The sequence below is a fragment of the Triturus cristatus genome, chromosome 3_2 (assembly GCF_964204655.1).
Source record: "Triturus cristatus chromosome 3_2, aTriCri1.1, whole genome shotgun sequence".
Taxonomy (NCBI): domain Eukaryota; kingdom Metazoa; phylum Chordata; class Amphibia; order Caudata; family Salamandridae; genus Triturus; species Triturus cristatus.
In genome coordinates this window covers 844,383,808-844,406,542 of record NC_140584.1, presented here as the reverse complement: position 1 = coordinate 844,406,542, position 22,735 = coordinate 844,383,808, and the positions used below count along the sequence as shown (strand labels likewise).

Genomic DNA, 22,735 nt, shown 5'->3' with positions numbered 1-22,735 from the left:
GCAACAGTTTGAAGTAGGTGTGAAGGATTGTACCTATTAACCCAGAACTGCGCCTGCTATGTCTGTTCATTATTATATTATGGACTTTTTTTCTTCTTTTGCTGCCAGTAAATAACATCTATAAATACTTTGTGTAAGAGGGCAACTGTCTTATCTAACGCCCAGTCCTAAACAGTATAACATCATATTGCTCTTCATAAAATTAACTTGATTATGCCGCGTGCTCTTGGCCCTTGGCACCCGGGCCCTCTGCCAGCCGCGCAGTATCAGCTGTTATTGGCCCTCTGAGACTTTAGTGTGCTGGCTCAAGGTCACAGATCAGTTATTGGTTTTGATCTCTTGATAAGAAGGTTTGATGGCTTCCTTGTTCTGGCGTAGGAGAACCACAGCACGATAAAGATGCGGAGGGCATCCTTCCTAATGAGACACCAATAACCAGCAGTAATCTCATATTCATTCTGAATATTTTCCGCACTCAGTGCTTTTCCACTATTCCCTGACCTTTGCTCAAGGCTTTCTTGAGGGTGCCTCACTGGCAAGTTAACCGATAACTGCAGTAAAATAGCTCGCTCAGGGCACACCTCTACCGATAGGTCTACCTCAGACACACCCACTGCAGGATCCATCTTTGTAAACTTGCCCTGTTTAGGGACCACCGTACAAGGCTGTGGAAGGTAAGGGTAAGGTCACCGTCTTGATCCTCTGACTGAGCGAACACAAGGCCCAAGCAACGCAACTCACAAAGGTGAACTGGTTTGGATAAAAGAGTACTTTGGTTCACCTTTAGTAGGTTGGCCTGACCAGCAAGTTGTCGCCCAAAAAGTGTGTTTGTGTGTGTGTGTGTGTGTGTGTGTATGTGTGTGTGGTTGTGAGCGAAGTGTATAAAGCAGCTAAGCAACCAGCAGTAAAGTTGATATAAAGAACTTGAGTTTCAAATCAAGTCAGCGAATGATAGAAAACAAAAATAACAACCGAAAATATGTCTCACTCAAGGGAAAAGGGAGGCACTTTTTTTAAAAAAGGTTTGGAGGAAGGATGTAAAAAATCACCAAGGAATTAAAATGGAGCTGAAAGCGGTCCAACTCACAACGCCATTAAGTTTAGATACTAGGGGCCCGATTCACAGAACTAACTTAAGACAAAATCCTAAACTTACTACCATTTTGGTATTCACAGAAGGCACTTACTCATTTTGGTATTCACAGAAGGCACTTACTCATTTCGGTATTCACAGAAGTTAGGAGTCCTAACTTTAGGACTCCTAAATGCCTTCTGTGAATACCGAAAGTCTTAAAATTAGGATTTTTCTCAGTTTAGGAGTAGTATAGTTAGGACTCCTAACTTTAGGACTCGTAAATGCCTTCTGTGAATACCGAAAGTCTTAAAATTAGGATTTTTCTCAATTTAGTAGTAGTAAAGTTAGGACTCCTAACTTTAGGACTCCTAAATGCCTTCTGTGAATACCGAAAGCCTTAAAATTAGGATTTTTCTCAGTTTAGTAGTAGTATAGTTAGGACTCCTAACTTTAGGACTCCTAAATGCCTTCTGTAAATACCGAAAGTCTTAAAATTTGGATTTTTCTCAATTTAGTAGAAGTAAAGTTAGGACTCCTAACTTTAGGACTCCTAAATGCCTTCTGTGAATACCGAAAGCCTTAAAATTAGGATTTTTCTCAGTTTATTAGTAGTAAAGTTAGGAGTCCTAACTTTAGAACTCCTAAACTGAGAAAAATCCTAATTTTAAGACTTTCGGTATTCACAGAAGGCATTTAGGAGTCCTAAAGTTAGGACTCCTATTTTCTGTGAATACCGAAGTGAGTAAGTGTCTTCTGTGAATACCAAAATGAGTAAGTGCCTTCTGTGAATACGAAAATGGTAGTAAGTTTAGGATTTTGTCTTAAGTTAGTTCTGTGAATCGGGCCCTATTATAAAGTCTGGTGGGTCGAATAAACTTGTCTCAGCCCTCCCAGCGGTGTTTATCAGGGACAGACCCAAAGTGCAAAGCCATTGAGGTTCCGAAGGGTAAAGGGGCCTGTTGTGGCCAGAGATTAACGCAGAGTTGTGGTCGTTAGGTCACGCACAACAATCATGATGCACATCTAGTATGAGGGAAATAATGGATATTCCCCTAAGAGAAAACAACACCTCTCTTCAATTGTGTTTGTCCCAAGATGACAAGCTGGATGGTGTTAGTGTTGCTTGAGCTGAAACCACTGCCGATTCACAACTGAAAGGTTGGTGGGTCCCAGAGAGAATAGGTGAGCAGAACTGAAATATCCTAATGCATAAATCCTGTTCTCTAGACAGCCCACACCCTCCCTACACTTGTCTTTACCCAAAGGGAAGATGGTAGTCCTGATAGGATGGCTTGAATAATTACAGAATGTCCCTTCTATTATCGCTGATGCTTGGCCTGCTGAGACTCACTGTAAAGGGTATTCTTTGGGTGACGATAAGCTGACAGCATGTTGAACTGGAGAAGTGTCTTCATTGGGGACCAATTTTGGACTACTCAGGGTGGTACCCTAATTATTTATATATTTATTGAATGTATCTAGCAAGAACCCAGACTTGCCAGACAAGTGCAGCCTAGCTCGTTGTAATAAACTAAGGTAACAGGTAAATAGCAAAAACAGGGTTAGGAATAATAGAAAGTTAGTCAGAGAGGTAAAGTTTAAAGAGGGGTCTTACGGCTTTTCCTAAATGTCTGGGAGTAGGACTCAGTTTGGTTCGTTCTAATAGAATCTCCCACCACCTGAGTGAAAAGCCAAGCAAGAGGATGCTTGGATTGGTTTCCTTAGCAAAGGGCATCTCCAGTACTGGGAATGAGCCTTACAAGAGTAGCAGAAGAAAGGCCCCTACTCAGCAGGGGTTTCTAGAACCAGTCAACTTCTCTTTGAAACTACAGAATGGTGAGGAAAACCTCCAACACCCTGATTGTCAGTGTAAACTAGCTGCATGAAGCCCAATAGCAGCAGTTAGTCTCTGAAAATCAAACAGGGCGAGGTATGGAAGCCTCTTTGTTTCAATCGGACTAGTTGCACATGACCAAGACTGAGTACATCCTCCGAAAGGCCCTGTGCTCCAGCAGATGGAGAATCAAGCACATATTTCGCTGCACCTGTATGGGAAACAAAATGAAAATCTAGGCACCCGATGGTATCCGCGGAGTTCACAGGTGCAGCTTTCACAGCGTGCATGACTTCTGAGTCCCACTGATTCGCCCCTCACCAAAATATGTTTAGCAAAATTGTCCACAGTGGGGTGGCCATCTCTGCAAAGGAACCAGGACATGCTGCCATCCTGCATTCACCAGCCTCCACGAACCATTAACACTTGCCGCTACCACAGACATTTCAATGAAAATCTGCCAATGACCTATGGGCTCCCCTTTCCGCAAGCCATACGAATGAAAACTAGGCCTGGGCGGTAAATTCCGTTCCGTTCGCGGAATTTGCGGAATTTGGGTAATTTCGCGTTCCGCGGAGAACGCGAAATTGCCCAAAAATCTGCGTTCCGCGACTTCGCGGAATTTTTGCTTGTTCGCGGTCTCAATATGCATGTTCGCGAGATATTTCACCCCGAGCACGCAAACAGCGATCGCGAACAGGAAAAAAGTATCGCGAACAAGCAATTCCGCGTGTTCGCGGAATTTCTGCGTGTTCGCGGAGATTTTTTACCGTTACGCGGAGATTTGCGTAACGCGATTACGCGAATTCCGCCCACCCCTAATGAAAACAATACCCTATGTAGTTTGCTGACAACCTGCCAGAAAAAAAATCTTTCAAAACAACTTTATATCTTTTACTAAACAACTAAATGTATGCTGCCCAAATGTACGCTGGTTCGATGGCAGACTATTTGGTTGGGCTTAGGGTGCCCCCCTGGCAAGGAGGCAAATTCAGTACGGGACTGTAAAACAATTCATGACAAAGGGTCAAAATTCAGTACCAAAATTCAAGACTAAAGGAGGAGCGGTCATACCCCACTGGTTGATCAATGTATGTATTTATTTTTTATATATTGCACTATTTAATCACTGTGGTGTGTATGAGATTGCCTCTAGGTATGCCACATTCAGAACCCGCATTATGTCCTTGTCCAATAGTAATTTAATGCCCTTGAACACAATGCCAAAGGAATCACTTCTGCCCCGATATACCTAAACGTTATTGCAGAGAAAGCAATTGCCACATTTTGATTATGTTTCTAAACATATCAATACCCATGGCAAACAGTAAGTGACATTTTCACCTTCTGCTAGTTTAGACAATTTGAACAAACACATCTGGCTCACCTGACCCTCCACTAGACATAAAACCTAAAACAATTATTGAGGCATTAGCGGATGGTCTGTGAAAGTGTCACACCAAATGCCAACTTGTCTGTAGTCTCACAGCACTAAGAACGCCCGACTGCTGCATGAGAGTGTGCGTCAGGGACCCTCTTTATATTTATCTCAGAACTGGGAGTCTGACCACCAGATAGGAATTAAAGAGCAGGATAAAATCAAGATCAGATGGGACATCAGCAAAACTGATCTGATTCAAAGGGTCTTTGCTAAGAACTGGATAAATAAAAAAGAAAAGAACAAGGAGGGACAATTCCTAACATCGGATAGCCCCCCCACCCCATGACTGTTGGAAAGTATTGTGTACCCAGAGAGTACTCTCAGCAGAGAGGCCAGAAACAGAAGTGGTACTATCCAGCGGTTAAATAAGCAGCACCTTCCCACCCTGGCAAACTCTGCCGGTGCAGTCGTCCATTGGTAGTGCTTGTGGTGGGCAGGTAGGGGCTAGCCCCCTTGGAATGTTGATCCCTGGCGGATGTATGACGTTACAACGCGTGCTGTTACAACGCGTGCTGTTACAACGAAAATTTTACAACGCAAGTGGATTTACAACGTTATGCCATTACAACGCAAGTCTTTACATCGACTTGCGCTAGATGGCGTGCTAACATTAGAAAAGTGTAATTTACTATTCCAACTCCAGTCGACTTAACAGTAGGGAAGGTGTTGGGATAGTAAACTACACTATTTGTAATGTTAGCACGCCATCTAGCGCAAGTCGATGTAAAGACTTGCGTTGTAATGGCATGCGTTGTAAATCCACTTGCGTTGTAACAGTTTCGTTGTAATGGTAGTACGTTGTAAAAGTTGCGTTGTAAAGGTTGTTTACTATCCCTGGCAATTGCCCACTCTGTCCATGTCTTAAAATGGCTCTGCAGTCGTGCCAATCCCAAACCAGTGGTTTGGCTCATACTTAGTGGCAAAGCACATGCAGAAACTTCAATATATTTGCGACGCAAATTACTCAATAAACAAAATATATGAACATGATGAAGACTATGAAAAATAGAAAGTGTTTCTTTAATACATGGACGTTTTTTATTTTAGTATATTAGATCACAACATTGCATTGACATTTATTTGAATTGGAAGTTTCTAAATATGAACTTTAAAACATTTATTTACCCTCCCTCCTGACAACGCCATGAGTGAACAAGGCATATGAATTGTCAGGTGTTCCTTATGTCATGGCCAATATTATTTTTATGGATAGTGGAATATTACAGGCCATTAAAGCATATACAAGTGAGGTTTTCACACAGTATCCATCTTGAACTGAATTAGTTGAATGGGCTCTCAAATGTCACTATCATGTAGACTAGACACAGGAAGTAACTTGATTTGACTTAAATCACACAATTTAGTCATGTGGGTAAACCAGGATTTGAACCTAGGTTTCCTGGTCATACATAGTGCAATTAAGCAACTGACTGCTTTAGTTTTCTCAATCCCATTCAGCACCAGAGGACATTGTTTTTGTACAATTCTGTCAGATTAATTGTACACTGTGTTAACTAAATACAGACCATTAATTTGACACAATGTTGAAGAAAAGAAAAAGTACAGATTGAAGGTGAGGGACTGTGGGACACCATATGCTAACACAACTAAATTCTGTTTGGTTCAGAAGGACGTAGGGACTTTTGTATTTTAGTGCAGGGAGGTCTCTGTCTGTCACAGAAAGCACTGTGAATATGGAAGTCATTATTTTAAATTTGCATTAGGCACAGTATAAGATACGCTGCCCAATATGTGGACATACATTTAGGTTAAAGGCAAAACAGTGTTTTCAAGGTGTAGATTTTAGTAATATGGACATTGTACCTAATACAAATAGTTTTACAACTATCCATTAAAATCACGCACTACACAGCTCAGCTTTAACACCCCTACAATACTTCTCAAAAATAATACATTTTTGTCTTCAGGAAGCTTAAAGTGTCTCCATCAATTAAAGCCACCTCTACCGGCTCCTTAGCACCCTTTACATTTACAGATTAACCAACTGCACAGATCTACATTACTTTTCAGGGAGCCAGTACCCTGGTGAGAAGGCTTGTTTTTGTGTCTGCCCATCCCTCGCAATCACAGCACAGAAGACCTTCCACTTCAGGTGAGGTATATACACTGTAACATTTTTCTTTTAGCATAAAGGCTAAAATTATGGAAAAATGTTGCCCGTTGAAATCTCCATCATGGACAACAGACATTAGGGTTAATTCACGGACAGTCCATGAAACTTACAGTTAGTCACCTTGGATAGGCGCCATCGGACAACCTGACGGCCCTTACACCGAGCATTCGGGGGGGAGTCGAAAGCTGATCCGAGGGCAATCCAGGTGCTCACAGAATCACTCACCCATTTGCTACTAAGGGGAGCCACAGGAGCTGAGTGCAATGCAAGGAGTACCGCGAGGAGTACTGTGAGGTAGTGGAGCGTCGGGCCTGGCTCCATTGCTGGGCTAGGATCTGCTCTCCGGTCACAAATTGTTGTCCAAAAGGGACAAAAAGTCTATCAAATCTATGAAGCATTGCAGCAAGACTGTGAGGCAGCATGTGGGTTGTGGCGGCAACAAGCACTTTTCAATTGGAGTAGGAGGTAAGTCATATTCTTTTGTATCTTTTTATATTCAAACTTTTGTTGTTGCCGTACATGTAATTTCACTCCCCCCACCCCCGAAGTTCTATTGGGACTCGAAAGTAGAGTTGGCTTAGTGTACTGGATTTTAAAACAGGGTAATCTGCAGACATTGAAGTGGCTATACATTTCAGCAGTGATATGTACCTAGTATCAAAGAGGACAACCCCTCCTGATGCTATAGTAATAACACAACTCAAGGACTGACATCAGGCTAGCCCTGGTGGAGCATTGGTGGAGCTCTTTATAATAGATAAACCAGCGAAATCCAACTAAAAAATGGACCGACTAAACAGAAAGCAAGTAGAGATTATTCAATACCCAACACGTCTGAATATATTGTGGCAGTAAGCACCTACAGGACAAAGTGCAATAGAAACCCATACAGAGCAAGGGCAGACTTAGAAAAAGACCAATATAAGTTAAACTGTAGAGGAACTTTATACAATGGTAAAAAACTGCACATTACAATAAAAACCAAAGAAAAAAAGACTATGGAAAAGCATGGACCATAGCGCGGCTTTTGATGCATGTTGGAAGTTTTCACATCAAGATTTTAACATGGGGCAGGAAACCATAAACGCTAAGAAAAAGGAAAGGTGGACTAGACAAGACAGGTCAAAGAAACATGAGAATCATATCAACAGGGAAAGCAATATGTTGCCCATCCCAAACTCAAGCCCATTAGACCAGTGCACCCATCCTGGGAAAATAGGACAACCCCCAACACTAATAAGGGCACAGTTGAATAAAGACAGATGCAAGTCCCTGCACAACATCATTCACTACTACTTCAGAAAAGGGACCAAAAGTAATGTCATGGAGAACACTTCAGATCAAATAAAAAATAAATCAACCAACACTGACCAGTCCCCGACAACTCATATAGGTCTAGTTCCCCCTCAGCAAAGTACAATAGAAATAAAAGCAAAAGTTCATCACACTAAAGATGGAACTGAAAATTAACCAATGACCTGTATAGAACAAATTCCCTCTCAACAATGAACAATTGAGGCAATACCACAAATGCAATTTGGTCAAGAGGGAACTGAAAATTATCCAGATGTATCAGCTAATGAAATATCGCCTTCCATTAGCTTAGAAGATCACCTGGTGCTGACAAGAGGGGAAGAGAACAGTACAAACTCTTCTGTCAGCCTTGAATGAAGTGACGCAGACATTAGAGTATTGGAAGAGATGGAGGCAACACAAACACAGATGACCCAATTACCACCAAAGGCAGCAACGCCACCATGGACAAGAAGTCAGATAATTTCCTGACATCAATTAATTCCACCTTTCTTGCCACGATAAATGTGCTAACATGGGAATCACATAAACTTCAATCACCCGTAGACCTGATCCAATCTTTGGCGAGCAGCCAAAATGACCACTAGCATCAACAACCTGAAAAATAAATTGACATACATAATGGTATTTATCCTATTAAATCGATGCAGGTGTGCTCCAATAGTCAATTAATCGAGCACTCTACCTGACTGGTTAGCTCTATTGGTTGCCGACCTAAAATAGTTAAGTACAAAAAAACTTGATAATGCACCGCTAGGTCAATGTTCTACGGAGGAGGGTGATCTAGTCAAGAACACAACATCCACACTTAATTACAACTAATAAATGCGATTGGAGATTCCAGATTGAAATCTGCCTTTTGTTTTAGCAGACTCACTGGGTACCTCAAGCATGACTGAATTTACCACCCAACATGTAAAAGGGGCAATGCAAAATTAGTGATCCCAAAGGCCCAAAACACTAACTAGAAGAGAGAAAAATAAGTTAAAGTAGAATAAAATTGTGGCCTTTTAATAACCAAAGCACTGTATGGATGAAAACACAGTAAGCAAGCGCCATTGAGAAAGGAGTACTACCCAATCTTTGAGGAAGGGAGGGAGAACGCCATATGTCATTGCCATAAATTACCATAAAGAGTAAAATGCCGATGATAACAGAAACTGAATTGACAAGATTTAAAACTCACCAGCCACATCAATTACAAATCCTGTGCCCTGCCTCCAGGGGATAAATAGTTCTGAGTCAACAGACTCAGATGCACAAACAAGAACAACATGTGGCAAATCAGCAGTATTTCAGCACAGGTTGCAAAAGAGCCCAACAGACTTGCAAGGTATAAACCCATACCAAGTCCCCACGGAGGTATTTTTAGTAGAAACACAAGCCCACAAAAGTCACACTCCCCAGTATAACGGCAATAAAAGCAACAGGGGGCCTACACAACACAAAGGCCCCAAATTATAAGACATCTGTGAACAGTTAAGTAATTGACACAGGGTATGTATAAACTCAAACTCAAGAAGGTCCGGCAGGCATTGGTTGGCATTACAAGGAGAAAACTCATGAACTAATATCCCCACAATATATTCACACGGAAGGCAAGACACATTAAATAGATCCAATATACTACACTTTCTTCAATATGTCCCATCATTATCTCACTTAAAATCTGATGATATTACAATAGTATGCTTTGCGATAATGAAAAACGTACCAGGGATTCCATTACTTCAACATGTCTTCTGAAGCAAAGGTAACTTAGGTATTGAGCGAAAAACAAAGATTTGGTCAGTGGGCTCTGAGGTCACGGGTAAGGAGACAGAGAGCTATCCACTGGTTACACTTATTCCCAGAACGAGCGATGAAGTGCATCAAAAGGGGAAAAGTATCTTTAAGGGGACTAGCAGCACGTCGGAGACACGAAATCGGAATACACAATTGTTAATTCATCTTAAAGCAAATAATGAGAGAAAATGCATAAAAGGAAGGAAACCAAGAACACACAGGTCGCAACTCACATTGGCTTCCTGGAATGTGGCTAGTTCCAGACAATTTGACACGCTAAATTGGATTAGCGCATGGGACATCATGTGCCTACAAGAAACCTGGTCCATGGGTTGTTCTCCAACAGAAGTGCACCCGGAGATTTATGACCCGGCCTGTAAAACACGAAGTTTGGCAGGCCTTTGGGGTCTAGCAATTCATGTATCAACTGCTATCAATGCTAGCGTTATAGCGAAGCAACAAAACTCAACAACCAAAGTAATACTTGAAACAACATAATCTGGGTTCTTACGCAGAACCAACTCTTATTTTTTTCATGTACTTGAACCTTCACAATAAGGATTATAAAAGCACAGTAGGAACATTTTTCAACACCTTAGACGACATGCTTGATAGCTATGCAGGCCATGAGATTATATTTCCTGGTGACTTTAATATCAAAAAATCTAGGGCTCATCCATAAAAGTGACGTCTGCATCAAGTATAGTCAGATCGGCAAATATCTGGAGGGAAACTATTGCGGCACGCATTAAGTAGGGGACAGAGTAGATTATATCTCCTCCTTAATAAACCTGAGCTAGGCCTGTATACGATTAGCCATTTTATAATAGACAGAAAATGACCATCTACCGCTGATCAGCAAGAGCTCTAGTAGAATTTGAAACAGGAAGGGATCTTAAAATTGTAGGTGTCCCAGAAGGGACAGAAGCTTGTAAGAACATCAAGAGACTTAAATGGAGCAATATCACCCACAAACGGTTTGCAAATTGACAACTCCAGCAGATGGAGGCAAATTCAGTGCCAAAGGCGAATAGTGAAATGGAGCAGATATCAAGATAGGTCATCACAATAACATCTATATATAGGCGCGTAACAGGAAACAGTTGTACAGCACCACCACAACCTAGAAGAGTTGCTCCTGCCAGAATTAATCCCTGGTACAGTGAAGCAGACATCGGTTATGCAATAAACATAGTAGAAGGATTCCCACCAAGGATAGGTCAATATAAAATCCCGAACTTACAATATGTTGAAGAGCTGGTGAGTTTAGACCAAACCAAAATAGGCCTAAAGCGTTCCCTGGCAAAGCTGCACACATACAATGAGTCCCATAAGATGGTGGACAGCATAAATAAAACCAAAGAGATGGATTTTGGATAACTCAAGAATGAATCACAGATCTTGCTGAGATTAGTTCTGGAAAAAATCAAATACACAGCACCTCACACATACCTGGGGGTTTGACTTGCAAACACGGCTACGCCGTTGATCCACTTAACATCAATTACGTTGAAAGCCAGTAACCTCACATTTGCACTTTGTCCCCTAAAACCAAATTTATACAGTCCATCAGACGAGGCCATCATAAGGGTATCAAAGGCAAAACTGATACCCACAATGTCACATGAGTACCTTGCCTTCCCCGCTTAAATGGAGCCCACGTGTGATGAAATGCAGTGCATCTGTTCTTTTCCTAAATAATTTTATTGCCTTTTATCATCATTTGTTATTAGATATTATTACGTATTGACAATTGATCTTCAGTTGTAAGTTTTATGTTTTGTTTCCCTTTTTTCCCCTCCCTTCCTCTCTCTGATACTGTTAAAATGGTAAACAGCTTTCTTCTCTATGATATTGCTTATTTGCTCATGCATTCTGTCTTTGTTATGTTGTGCTTTTTTCTTCTCTCCCCTTTGTTATTCTTTATCTTCAATAAAGCTTATGAAACATAATTAAAATGCAGCGCATCCCATAGAGACTTATCTTCCAGGTACCTGAGTACACTCAAAGCACCCAGTTACAGTTACCATTTGGTCTGTTAAGGCAAGACATGGAATATATATGGCACTATTTAACGAATAATATTGTCAGGTAGTTCAGGCCAAAGTGGACTCGCTGAAGACGGTCCTACAAGAGATGCTCAAAGCGCCAGTGGCGGTCCGTCCATTGGGGGCGTTGGGGCGTTGCCCCCCCCGCCCGCGCCCCGTGCCCGCAGCTTCCTCGGCGTCTCTGAACTTAAATAAACTCTCAGTTTACTTACGTTCAGAGACGGTCGCTGAGGGAGAACTGTCAGTCAGTATGACGTTGGACCGCCCACCCCCTTCAGAGTCTGAAGGGGGTGGGCGGTCTGGCGTCATGTTGACTGACAGGCAGCCAGCAGCACACAAGTGCGCATGAGTGGGCACGGAGGGCGATTTTTGCACCGTGCCCAGTCATGCGCACTAGTGTTTACAAAGGCTGGCGCATGCCCATTAGGAGAGCAAGGGTTGAGCCAAGGCTCAAACCTCGGTCTCCTAATGGGTAGGTGGGCGGAGCGTAAGCCTGCTCTAAGCCAATCCTGGTGCTGCTCCAGCACCAGAATTGGCTGAGAGGGAGGGTCTTGCAATGCCAGCACTGATAGGCTGTTAAAGTAAGTAGGCGCCAGAAGTAACGGACCCGAGGCGGCACGGACGGTGGACCCGGACCTGCTCAGGACAGGTAGGATTTAATTAAAAAACCGTCCCCACCCCCCCCATTTATACCTCCTGCTGCTGTTCATCTGTATCATAGATATGGGCGTATTTTGATCTTTCACCGAATTAAGTTGACGGCGTCAACTTGACGGTGTTGTTGGTACCATGTTTCGGAATTGAGCGTTTAGTGTTTATGCAGCTGGATATGATGTTCCATATCACTGTTGAGAATGAGTTTTTGCTGTAGCACTAATGGCATCACCAAACTCTTATGCTATGTTTGTTTTGCACTATTTGTGCTGCAGTCTGTTTTGCATTCTCTGTCTCGGCTTGCAGTTCACCTAGAAGCCTATTTCTCCTTTGCAATGGGGGTGGCGATATATCGGATTTGCATCCTATTTCTGCAACATTATTCAGATTTTGTTGTTTGTTGTTGGGCAGCACTAAATTACCGAAGCTATTTCGGTTGCATTATTCGACCCTACTTTATGTAATGAGACATTCGTTATTGATGCTCAGCTCACGGAAAAAGTTGCACATTAAATTGTATCTGAAACTGAGTATAAAATATTGGGTTATCGGGAGCTAATTCAATGTGGGATGCTCACGTGCGTGGCTTCCGTATTGTGAAATGTAAAATAAAATGCAGAGGCCGACTGCGCAGTGCCCCCCAGAGAGCGCGATGCTAATGCTTCACTACCCTCATAGTCTACTCTGGGCGACGATAGTATCAAATACAGAGCCGTTATCAGGGGAATCAATCAGAAATGGTTGTCCTCAGAAGACTTTCAGCAGATACAAACACTTATAATGAATCTGGAAACTTGGGGCCTTTTAGGCGGGAGTTGATTAATTATCATGTCAGAGTTTTCTTCTTAGGCTAACATTTGTTTTTGTGCCATTTATCACTCCCTCAATGGACTTGTTGCAGCTATTGAAGAACCGAGTTGCTTCGTGTAAACAGACTTTGAGACCTCTCGTGCACAAACAGTTTGTGTGTGGTGTGACAAACAACAGTCAGTTTCTCACAGCTGCACCACACTAGCCCATAATTTGGCGCGCGCCATCTTGTCTGCTTAGAATCGCATTCTGAACTTTCTGACCCTGGTGTATGGTGTGATATAAGTTGCCGGAGGTGACTGCAGATCACGGAGAGTGCCAGGGTGTCTAATTTAAACAAAGGACGTAGTTATAGGCGATTAAATCAATGTGGTCATTAATTACTGCAGACACCACCACATTGTGATTCGGCTAGCATCAAACCAAACATATTTGTTATTTGTACATGAGTGAGGGCAGATGAATGTACGGCACTTTCGAGGAATTTTGGGCTCATGCTGAAACCTTATTTTATTACTCAGCACCCATTGGCCAGTTTACATACTCTTTATTGACTGTCAATTATGTAATGTATGTCTTTACGCTTCTACCCAAGATTAGAGTCGGAACGAGTTTTGGAAAAATGTCCCAGCCGTTGTTTACTTTCATGCAACGCTTTTTTGACTATAGCTTTGGCTGTTTCCTGATCTGTTCCGTAAGACCGATGTGGCACACTCTGCAAATGAAATGCATTTTTAGTCTCATTCCTTTGATGTATGGCAGCATTAATAAGTTAACCGTGAGGATGAATTCATAACCCCTGGGACACCTGCTGGGGGGAAAGAATGCATGTATTTTAACGAGCGCTAAAAATAGGCGAAGTTGCAGCCTCCTGCAAGTCCCCAGTGCCATGGCTCTGTGTTTCTATGGAAATGTTTCACATATATGCATGTGAGTAGGTCTAATGAGTGTTGTGTTTCCTGCACGGGTGCAGACATGGGACAATTAGCCATGGTGTGTACAGCTCAAGGCAGCTCGCTGCAGCTGGGAAGCAACCAGGCAGAAGGGATGGGCCACTGTGTTCCCCCGTCAAATCGGGTATTGAAGAGTATCTCAAACAGAAATACAGTGCAGTTATGTGATTTCAGAATATAGCAATCATTGGGGATTGATGGCAAAACTAACTGGTGACCAAAGTGCAATACAAAAGCTCTGTAGCATGATTTAACACTTAACGGCATTTAGAAAATTACTGCAAAATGCACCATTTCTCCACTCTTTTTTTCAAATTTTTCTCGGGGTAAGAGCCTCCCCATAACCCTCGTGGGTTGTTCGGGCTCGCTCGCTAAAGTGCAGTATGACAATAATTTTACGCCCACCACTTTCAAATGTCACCAGCCGCCACTGCAAAGCGCGAGATTACATCTGGGCCGCGTGCGCGATTTGGACCCGGATTCCACATTGATTCCAAGTTCTGCCCTTTCTTTCTCGGCAGTAAAGTCAATTCTGAAGCGACGTCGGGCCAAAAGCCGACATTGATTCTTAGAACACGACCGGTTTGAACCACTTTTAACGTTGTAGGATGCACTGTGCGTGCAACTCGACCCCAAAGCGTCATTTACTAGGATATGAGGCCCAGCATCCTGCAGGCAAGATTCCTGATTCTACCCATCCAGGTATCTGGGTCACACTGGAGGACTGACATTAAGTCTCCTCATAGATCCAGATTCTGCAATTATAAACGTGAATCCTTTACTCATCTGCTCTGCTGCTGCATGGGATTGGGGCCTCCTCGTTAAATCTTAGTTGAAAGTTTAATCCATTGTTGTTAGAAAACGGCAAAGACACATGCAAGGAGGCACTTTCATTTTGCTTCAAATGTTATGATCTTAGCAGTGATTCCGGAAAAAAACTCCTTCAGACTTCTTCGGGGGAAGCTGGAAACCTGGAACGAGCTTAAACAGATAAAATACATTTACATCTCAAGTCATGCATGCATCCGGACTGACCTGTCGGATTTAGGATAGAGGAATGCAAATTATGCAAGTTAATTTTATGGAAGTATGTTATAGGTTTAAGCCAATGCATTTATGGTGACATTTGTGTATTGATTTTGGTTAATCACATACGAATAACATTCATTCTTTCAGTAAACACGGAGAGCGAGCTCCGCACCAGGCCTTACCGAAGTGGAATCCATGATGCCCATCATGGGGAAGAGCAACACGGGCAGCAGCGCCGTGACGGCCAGCGGCAGGGCCTCGAAGCACCAGAGCAGCGCCATCAGGATAATCACAAAGCCACAGCTGGCTTCCTGCAGACACAGGAGGGATGAGGGAATGCAGACTAGAATTAGGCATAGATGGTTGTAAACAGAGTGCGCCACACACCGAAGGCAGCGTCATACAATAATAATGGATGCATCAGGCAGAGAGGGGCACACACAAGGCAACACAGAGACCACCACAGCCATAGAATACTGAATGGGCCAAGCCCAGAAGATAACTTGCAATGTAGCACAGAGAGGATAGCAGACAGAAGACAGTAACCCCAAGAGGCGCGCGCCTCACAGGGGGTAGAACACATGCGCTGTAGGCACAGGGTAACGCGCACAAACTCACAGAGGCTGCATGAACGACAGCTCGTGCACAAAGATGAGCACCTGGAGGCTAACACCCCAAAGCACTCAAAGCCCATGAAGGGTATTCGGACATGTTACCTAGAGAAAGGTGTTCATAGAAAGAGGAACTTTTACAGCAGGTGAAGACTGTTCGCACCCTCAAGCTTTCCATGAGCCCCTCTCTTCACACCGGGTCCCAAACTGAACCCCTGGTCATGCGGTGTGCCCCCAGTACGAGATATCCATAGGTGTCCTACTGCAGAGACGTTTGGGCAACGTCTTTGCTCCTTCTAATCTTACCAGGTACACGCAGTCTCTCATCCTTCAGAGGTTGATTAGACGAGCACCTTTGAGTTGGGTAGCAGTGAAACCTCTTACAGGAGTACTTAGCAAATCTTGTGATTAGGCACTGTGCCAGCTTCAAGTAATTACGGGGCATATCAACAAGGGCTTTATCTCTGCTTTTTTGGCTTTAAAAGCCAAAAAAGGAGAGATAAAACTAGCACCCTATCAACAACAGGGTGCTAACATGCAAATTTGCATGTTAGCACCCTTTTACTCTACGCTTCCCCTTGCATCTCTAATGAGATGCAAAGGGGGCGTTCCAGAGTAAAATAATAGGAGAAATGTCGCTAAGTGACATTTCTCCTATTATCAAGAATGTCGCTAACCCTGTTAGAGACAAAAAAAGCAGCGCTAACCGCGGTTAACGCTGCTTTTTTACGTCTGGTATTTTTCTGACTTGGCCATGATATCCTATGGAAGGAGGATATCATGGCTAAGTTTGCCTGTCCCTATCAACAAGGTAACGTGAGATTATCGCTGGCTTTCCAGCGATAATCTCACGTTAGCCTGTTAGCGTGAGGATTTTTATCGCTAATGAGATAAGCGTTGCTAATAGCACGCTATCTCAGCGATAAAAATTCACGCTAGCCGGCGATAATTATCCTAGCGCTAAATGCGTTTAGAGATAATTATCGCTGGTTGTTGTTGATATGCCCCTACATTACTAAAATCCAGCCTCATGTACAAAGTTATTTTGTGCTCACAAAGCCTGCAGTTCACTGACACTCTATTTATTAGTGCACAATTCCTTTTTATGATGTGTGAAAGCCCTTTTACGGGAAAAGTCTTTACGATTTGTAAAATAATGTTGTGAGCTATAACAAATTGCAAATAGGAGAGAGCATGACAAGCCAGGACCCTCCTACTCCTACGGTTCGGAAAGGGATGTATATGTGTATGTATGTATGTATGTATGTGGTATTTGAATAATCTAAGCAAAGATTCGGAGGGACACTGAACAGGTTCAAAGTCAAGCATAAAGCAGACAATTGGTAGGAGAGGTAGCTGGTTTTTGCACTGTGACTGCATTGTAATAGAGTGTTCTTTAAAAAGGTGCTCCTTCATTTCTTTCCTAAATTGGAGCAGTGCTGGTGCTGTCCTGATGGGCATGGGGATGTGTTCCAGATTCCCGGTGTATGGATAGAACAGCCCTGCTGCCCTGTCTTTCCCTTTTCACGTTTGTTATTCTGCAGTCTGATGGAGTCTTGGCTCCGGATGTGTTGAGAGCCTCCAGAGATGGTGAACTTCTCTGCAAGATAAGTGGTAGTCATGGTAGCTTTTTAAGTTATGTTCATGGTTTTCAAGATGGTGAAGGCAGGCAAGGGGAGCCAATAAAGGCCCATCATGATGGGGGTGATGTGATTATATTTCTTCTGGCCCGGGATGAGACGTGTTGCAGCATATGCCATACCCTTAAGGAGTGTGCAGTCAGAGAGGCAATGGAGCAGCAAATTACTATGTTATAATTTGGTATCCGTTTAGCACAAGTCTAGTCAAAAAAGGAAAATTGCGGTAATAAAGTATTGGTCTTTTCTGACCTCAGAGTTAAGGTGCTAACTGTTCTTCCCCTCTTTGGAAATCGTGGCAATTTCCTCGGGGGGAGCCAGCAGTGGGCCAGTGTATTGCCCTAATTTGTTCCCAAGCGGTAAGCATGTTTTTTTTTTTTTTTTAAATAACACCTGTCTCTTTAATAGACATAGGCTGCTTTAAAAACCATGCATTGACAAAGCCAATAGGTCTCACTTATTGAAGAGCTATTGGCTTAGTCAATGTCTTTTTGCCATGTTGGACTGCAGAGCGGCAGTAAACAATAACAAAGGGAGCATTCAACTGGTCTGGTTCATGTGGAAGCAGGCGCAGGTGGCTCAATTGCGACAGAGTGTTGCGCTTGGACAGCAATGGGTGGTCTACAGTAATGACTTCACCTGACAGACCACGTGAGGGAGGTGGAGGTTACATCTCAGTCAGCGAGGTAAGGCCTGGGATTGTATCATGTAGTACAAGAGCACCGTCAGACCTCGGGTGCTTTATTATGGAGAGAAACGTATTCAACCGGCAACGACCATGCAGGGCATCCCATCTCGATGTTGAGGGACGTCGTTTATCTGTCTTAGCCTCTATTTCTGCCAGAACTGATTCCAAGTGCACTATACTAGACTCACCTCTTTGCCTTCCATTAATGCCCTTTAGGACTACAACCTCGGTCCTAAACCATCTCTGCGAAGTCAACAACCATTACTATGTATCCGACAAGGGAACGGCCTTCTAGGATGTTGATAAGGCCCATTTGGCCAGCACAAGGCGCAAACTGAGAATTCTTATTTGGCAATGAGTGGGGCAGTAGTTCCGACGTGAGGTCAGTATGTCTAGGTGTACAGTCCTGCTCGATACTTAGGCACAAGTTGAAAATAACTGTGCCTAGTAATTCGCAATCACCGGGCACGTCCACACAATGGGCCATATGTAGGTAGGGACACATTTACCGACTCATAAATACCGAATTTTACCGATTCGGTATTTATGAATCGGTAAATGTGATGTAGGTAATCTATCGGTAATATTTATCGATTCGGTAAGGGTCGGTAATTTAGAATCGGTATTTACCGATTCGGTAATGATGCATGCCTTCCCATTGATTCCTATGTGCCAGGAGGCCCATAGGAATCAATGGGAAGCCAGTTACCATTACCGAATCGGTAAATACCGATTCGGTAATGGGGGGAGCACATTCAAGGGTGGCAGGGTGTCACATTGACACCCTGTTGCACCCCTGATTCCTGCATGTGTGCACATGTGGCGGACATACGTGCCCTAAGGTCATGTATGTCTGCCACATGGCACAGTTATATCAGCAAAATATTGCTTTGTGCAATGTATTCGGTATTTAGCACCAACCTATATTTGGTGCTAAATACCGAATTCTTTTCCCTAGACTACACTCATTTGAGTGTTACCTACATATCATTTCAGGATTCGGTATTTACCGAATCGGTAAAATTACAGATTCGGTAATTTTACCGATTCGGTAAATTTACCGAATCCTGAAATATGCCCCCTACATAGCAAAGCCGAAATACCGGTCGGTAACGGGTTATTTACCGAAAATCGGCCGTTACCGACCGGTATTTGGCTTCCTACATATGGCCCCATATGTGGAAAGTCGGCCCCAGATGACAGACATCTAAGGCTGGTATCAGTAGACCCTGGGTACATCTTAGCCATCCATGGTGCGATCAGGAAGATCTAGGGTGAATAATAAAATTGTGTGAATCGAAAACGTGGATTTCTGCTAATTACCTTAGTATAATTAAGGGTCATATCGCACTTATGATCAGTAAGCTCCCTCTCCAGGTGTGCTCGTGTGGGCCATTGAAGTTGAGTCGCCAAAGAGTAGGATTCAAAATTTGGGGAACCCGGTCCCCTTTTGCCAGCAGGCACTGGAGCTTACAGTGCTGTTGTATCTGAGCTTTCTTCCTTGACATGTATTTCACCTTTATTTGCCTACATGTGTCAACAATTGCAAGCAATAGCCGTCTCATCTTGAAAAGTACATAACCGAAGAAACGACAGCCTTTCAGCATGCACAAGCACAATTTATTTTAAGTTCCATTTGACACCTAAACAAGACAAGCCTGATCAAAGTCAATAGGTCTGGGCCTAAGCATCTGTAGACTTTGCTAATACCAACAACTCATGCATGCCTCCAAAAGCGACCAAGTCATTATGCCTATTATTTGTTTTTAAATTTAATTAGTAGATTTAAAAAGTTGTGTGGAACCGTTGTCTTATAACAATATTGTCAGTGCAAAACTGGTGAGAGGAAGGGTTGAAGCATCAAGAGGGTGGGAAAAAATACAGAGGAATACGGGGGCATATCAACAAGCGGCAGCGATAATTATCACTGGCTGCCCTTAGCGTGAGGAATTTCATCGCCGGCTATCGCAGATAATTATCGCCATGCTAGCGCTGTATTGCCAACGCATCGCGCAATGGGGATAATTACTCCTGCGATAGCGATGTTTTCCACGGAGCATCGCTGGTTTTCCAGCGATGTTCCATGGAAAACGGCGATATCCTTGTTGATAGGGCTGGGTGGTCTCAGCCCTTTAATCCACCACCCATTGGCTAACATTGTTTAGTCAAAGGAAAAGCAGGCGTAAGAAAAGTAGCGATAATCAAGGTTAGGGCTACTTTTCATACCGCTATGCTTGTTAGCGTGCCTATTGATAATTGGAGAAATGTTGGTTAGCGACATTTCTCCAGTTATTTTGGGACAGAACACCCACTTTGCATCTCTTTAGAGATGCAAAGGTGGGCGTTACGGGAAAGGGTGCTAAGGCAAGGATTCATGCGATAGCGTGACCTTGCTGATAAAGCGATAAAATTATCGTCGCTTCTCGTCCGAAAACGGATGCAAAGGCGGCGATAATTTTATAGTGCCGCCTTGTTGATATGCCCCACGGTGAGCAGGGGGTGCGGATAATGGGACAGAGAACTGCAGGGCCGAGAGAGAGTCATATGGTGTGTGTGCGGGTTGGACAGAAGCAGACAGCAACGTGGAGGTGGGGGGTTCACAGAAGCCCACAGTGCAAGATAGCGGGGGAGACGGTTATAAGAGAGAGAGAAGAGAGAAAGATAAAGCACATGCACTCTAATGGAATGCTTCACAAAATAGAAATACCAATATCAGGCAGGTGCAAACAACAACAACAAAAAAGTTCTTGTATCCAAGCAAATGCAACAGAAAGACACGAGAAAAGACATTGGTCAGTACTTGGTCCATGCTCCAGTGACGAGACAAACACAAAAGAGAGAAATGGAAACAGGCATGCACTGACGAATGAGAAGCACTGAAATGAGAGTGATAAGGAAGCCAACTAACTGTAAGTAATACATGGGCTCTAAGCCTTTTTTACATTTTTTTTTAGTAACAAAAGACCTCACAAGCGTCAGCACATATGCTGTCTCTTGTGAGACCTAAAATGTTTCCCTTTTAGGAATGCAAATACATTGATGGAGGTTCACTGTCCCTTGCAGACCTCCACTTCTGTATTAAGATGCGGTTGCAAATTGCAACCTGTGTTATTAATATTCATTAGGATTTTGTGATCACCTGCGAACTGACAATTTGCATCAGATTAGTATGCAGGTTACTTTGCAAATTGCTATTTCGTTTGCAAACCAGTTGGTGAGCAAATTGCAAATCTGTGGTTTGTGACTCAGAATAGCACTTTAGGCCCATGATTCACAAATGAATAATTTATTGTATATTTTTTACTAGTGTTTAAAGTATTTTGTTTCACCTACTTCTAATGGAAATTTGGTTTATCCACTACATTTTTAGCATGGCCATTAAAATGAGTGATATTTAGCAATATTAGGCAATGGTACCTTTTTCTTTTAAATGGGAGATTTGTTCAATAATTTTTAATGTGGAAAGTGTTTGTCAGCAAAATTAGAATGTTATGAGGGATTGGAAAAAGAGAATGGATTTGATTAAAAAGCTGCATTTTCTAGTACGTAAAGTAGTGCTGCAGTGGTACTACTCACACACTACAACATGCAATTAACAAGCCTACTGCTGGAGACCTCGGACTACTCCTTATATACCGTTTTTGTACAGAGGGGGAGATCTCTGCAGTGCAGGTGCGATTTTCTGTACTAAATGTGACAGGGATAAGGAGAAGTGGGTGCAAAATTGGAAAAACGTACTTCTTAATGGGAGATGTTTAAGTAAATTTAAGGGGAGGTTTAGTGAGCCACAAGCTAATACAAACACACAGTCACACCCACAAAAGGTAAGTCTTTCCAGCATTCCAAAAAATACAATAGATATATATATATATATATCTATATTACCTACTGGCGGTCGCCAGTAGGTAGTTATAGTTAGGACCTATTTTCCATAGGAAATCCGCAACATTCTATTCCCAATAAGTCTGGCGCCGGTTGACGAATCTTCGTGAAATTTTCCAAACTTTTGGCCAGCTCCGGTCCCCTCCTATCCTGTAAGTTTCGTGGTGATTCATCAAGCGGGGTCAGAGAAAAAAGGGGGGTCCCAAAACGCGTTTTCCCCATGCAATTTCCCATAGGACCTGTTGACGCAGCTACAGACCGAACTGCTGAACGGAATTACACCAAATTTGGCAAAGAGGTAGTCCTCAGTTCAGACTCGTGCCTTTTGCATAAATGGTGTAAATCCGTTCAGTAGTTCCTGAGAAAATTAGAGTAAAAAAGATAGTTATATCTATGGCCTCGGAGAATCCGCGCATCCTCTGCGAACCGAGCGCGCACGCTCCCGATCACGCGCTGAATGCTTATTGGCTGTCAAGTGTCTGTCTACATTCGAAACCAGGAATTGTTGGCAATAGGGGTGGGCGGAAGTAGCGAAAGTGCCTTTCGCCAAATATCGCGAAACGGCACAAAATCTCCGCTATCACGCAATATTTCTCGTGATCGTGGAGATTAGTGCTTCCGGTTGGGGTTTAATTTTTGTGACAGGAGCATCGTGCCAGAATGAATCCTGCCCTGCATATTTGCCCAAGAAGATGCCACCATTTTGTGCAATACCTCTACTCAACTCAAGTACTTTCTACTGGCTAATCAGTAAGTGCTACCTCGTTGGGTAAATGTATAGTGCTTTTCCTACACTACAGCTGCATAAAGGGCCAGAAGAGTTGTCTCCAGTGGCAATGT

General features: G+C 43.1%; 1 protein-coding gene across 1 annotated transcript in view; it reads right to left on the bottom strand.

Moving 5' to 3' along the window:
* SLC13A2 (solute carrier family 13 member 2) overlaps positions 1-22,735 on the bottom strand; it is a 255,046-nt gene that overhangs the window by 148,801 nt on the left and 83,510 nt on the right. Inside the window, exon 2 of the mRNA XM_085649113.1 lies at positions 15,260-15,388. Within this exon, the coding sequence (XP_085505239.1) occupies positions 15,260-15,388 (129 nt within the window). The remainder of the gene's footprint in view (positions 1-15,259; positions 15,389-22,735) is intronic.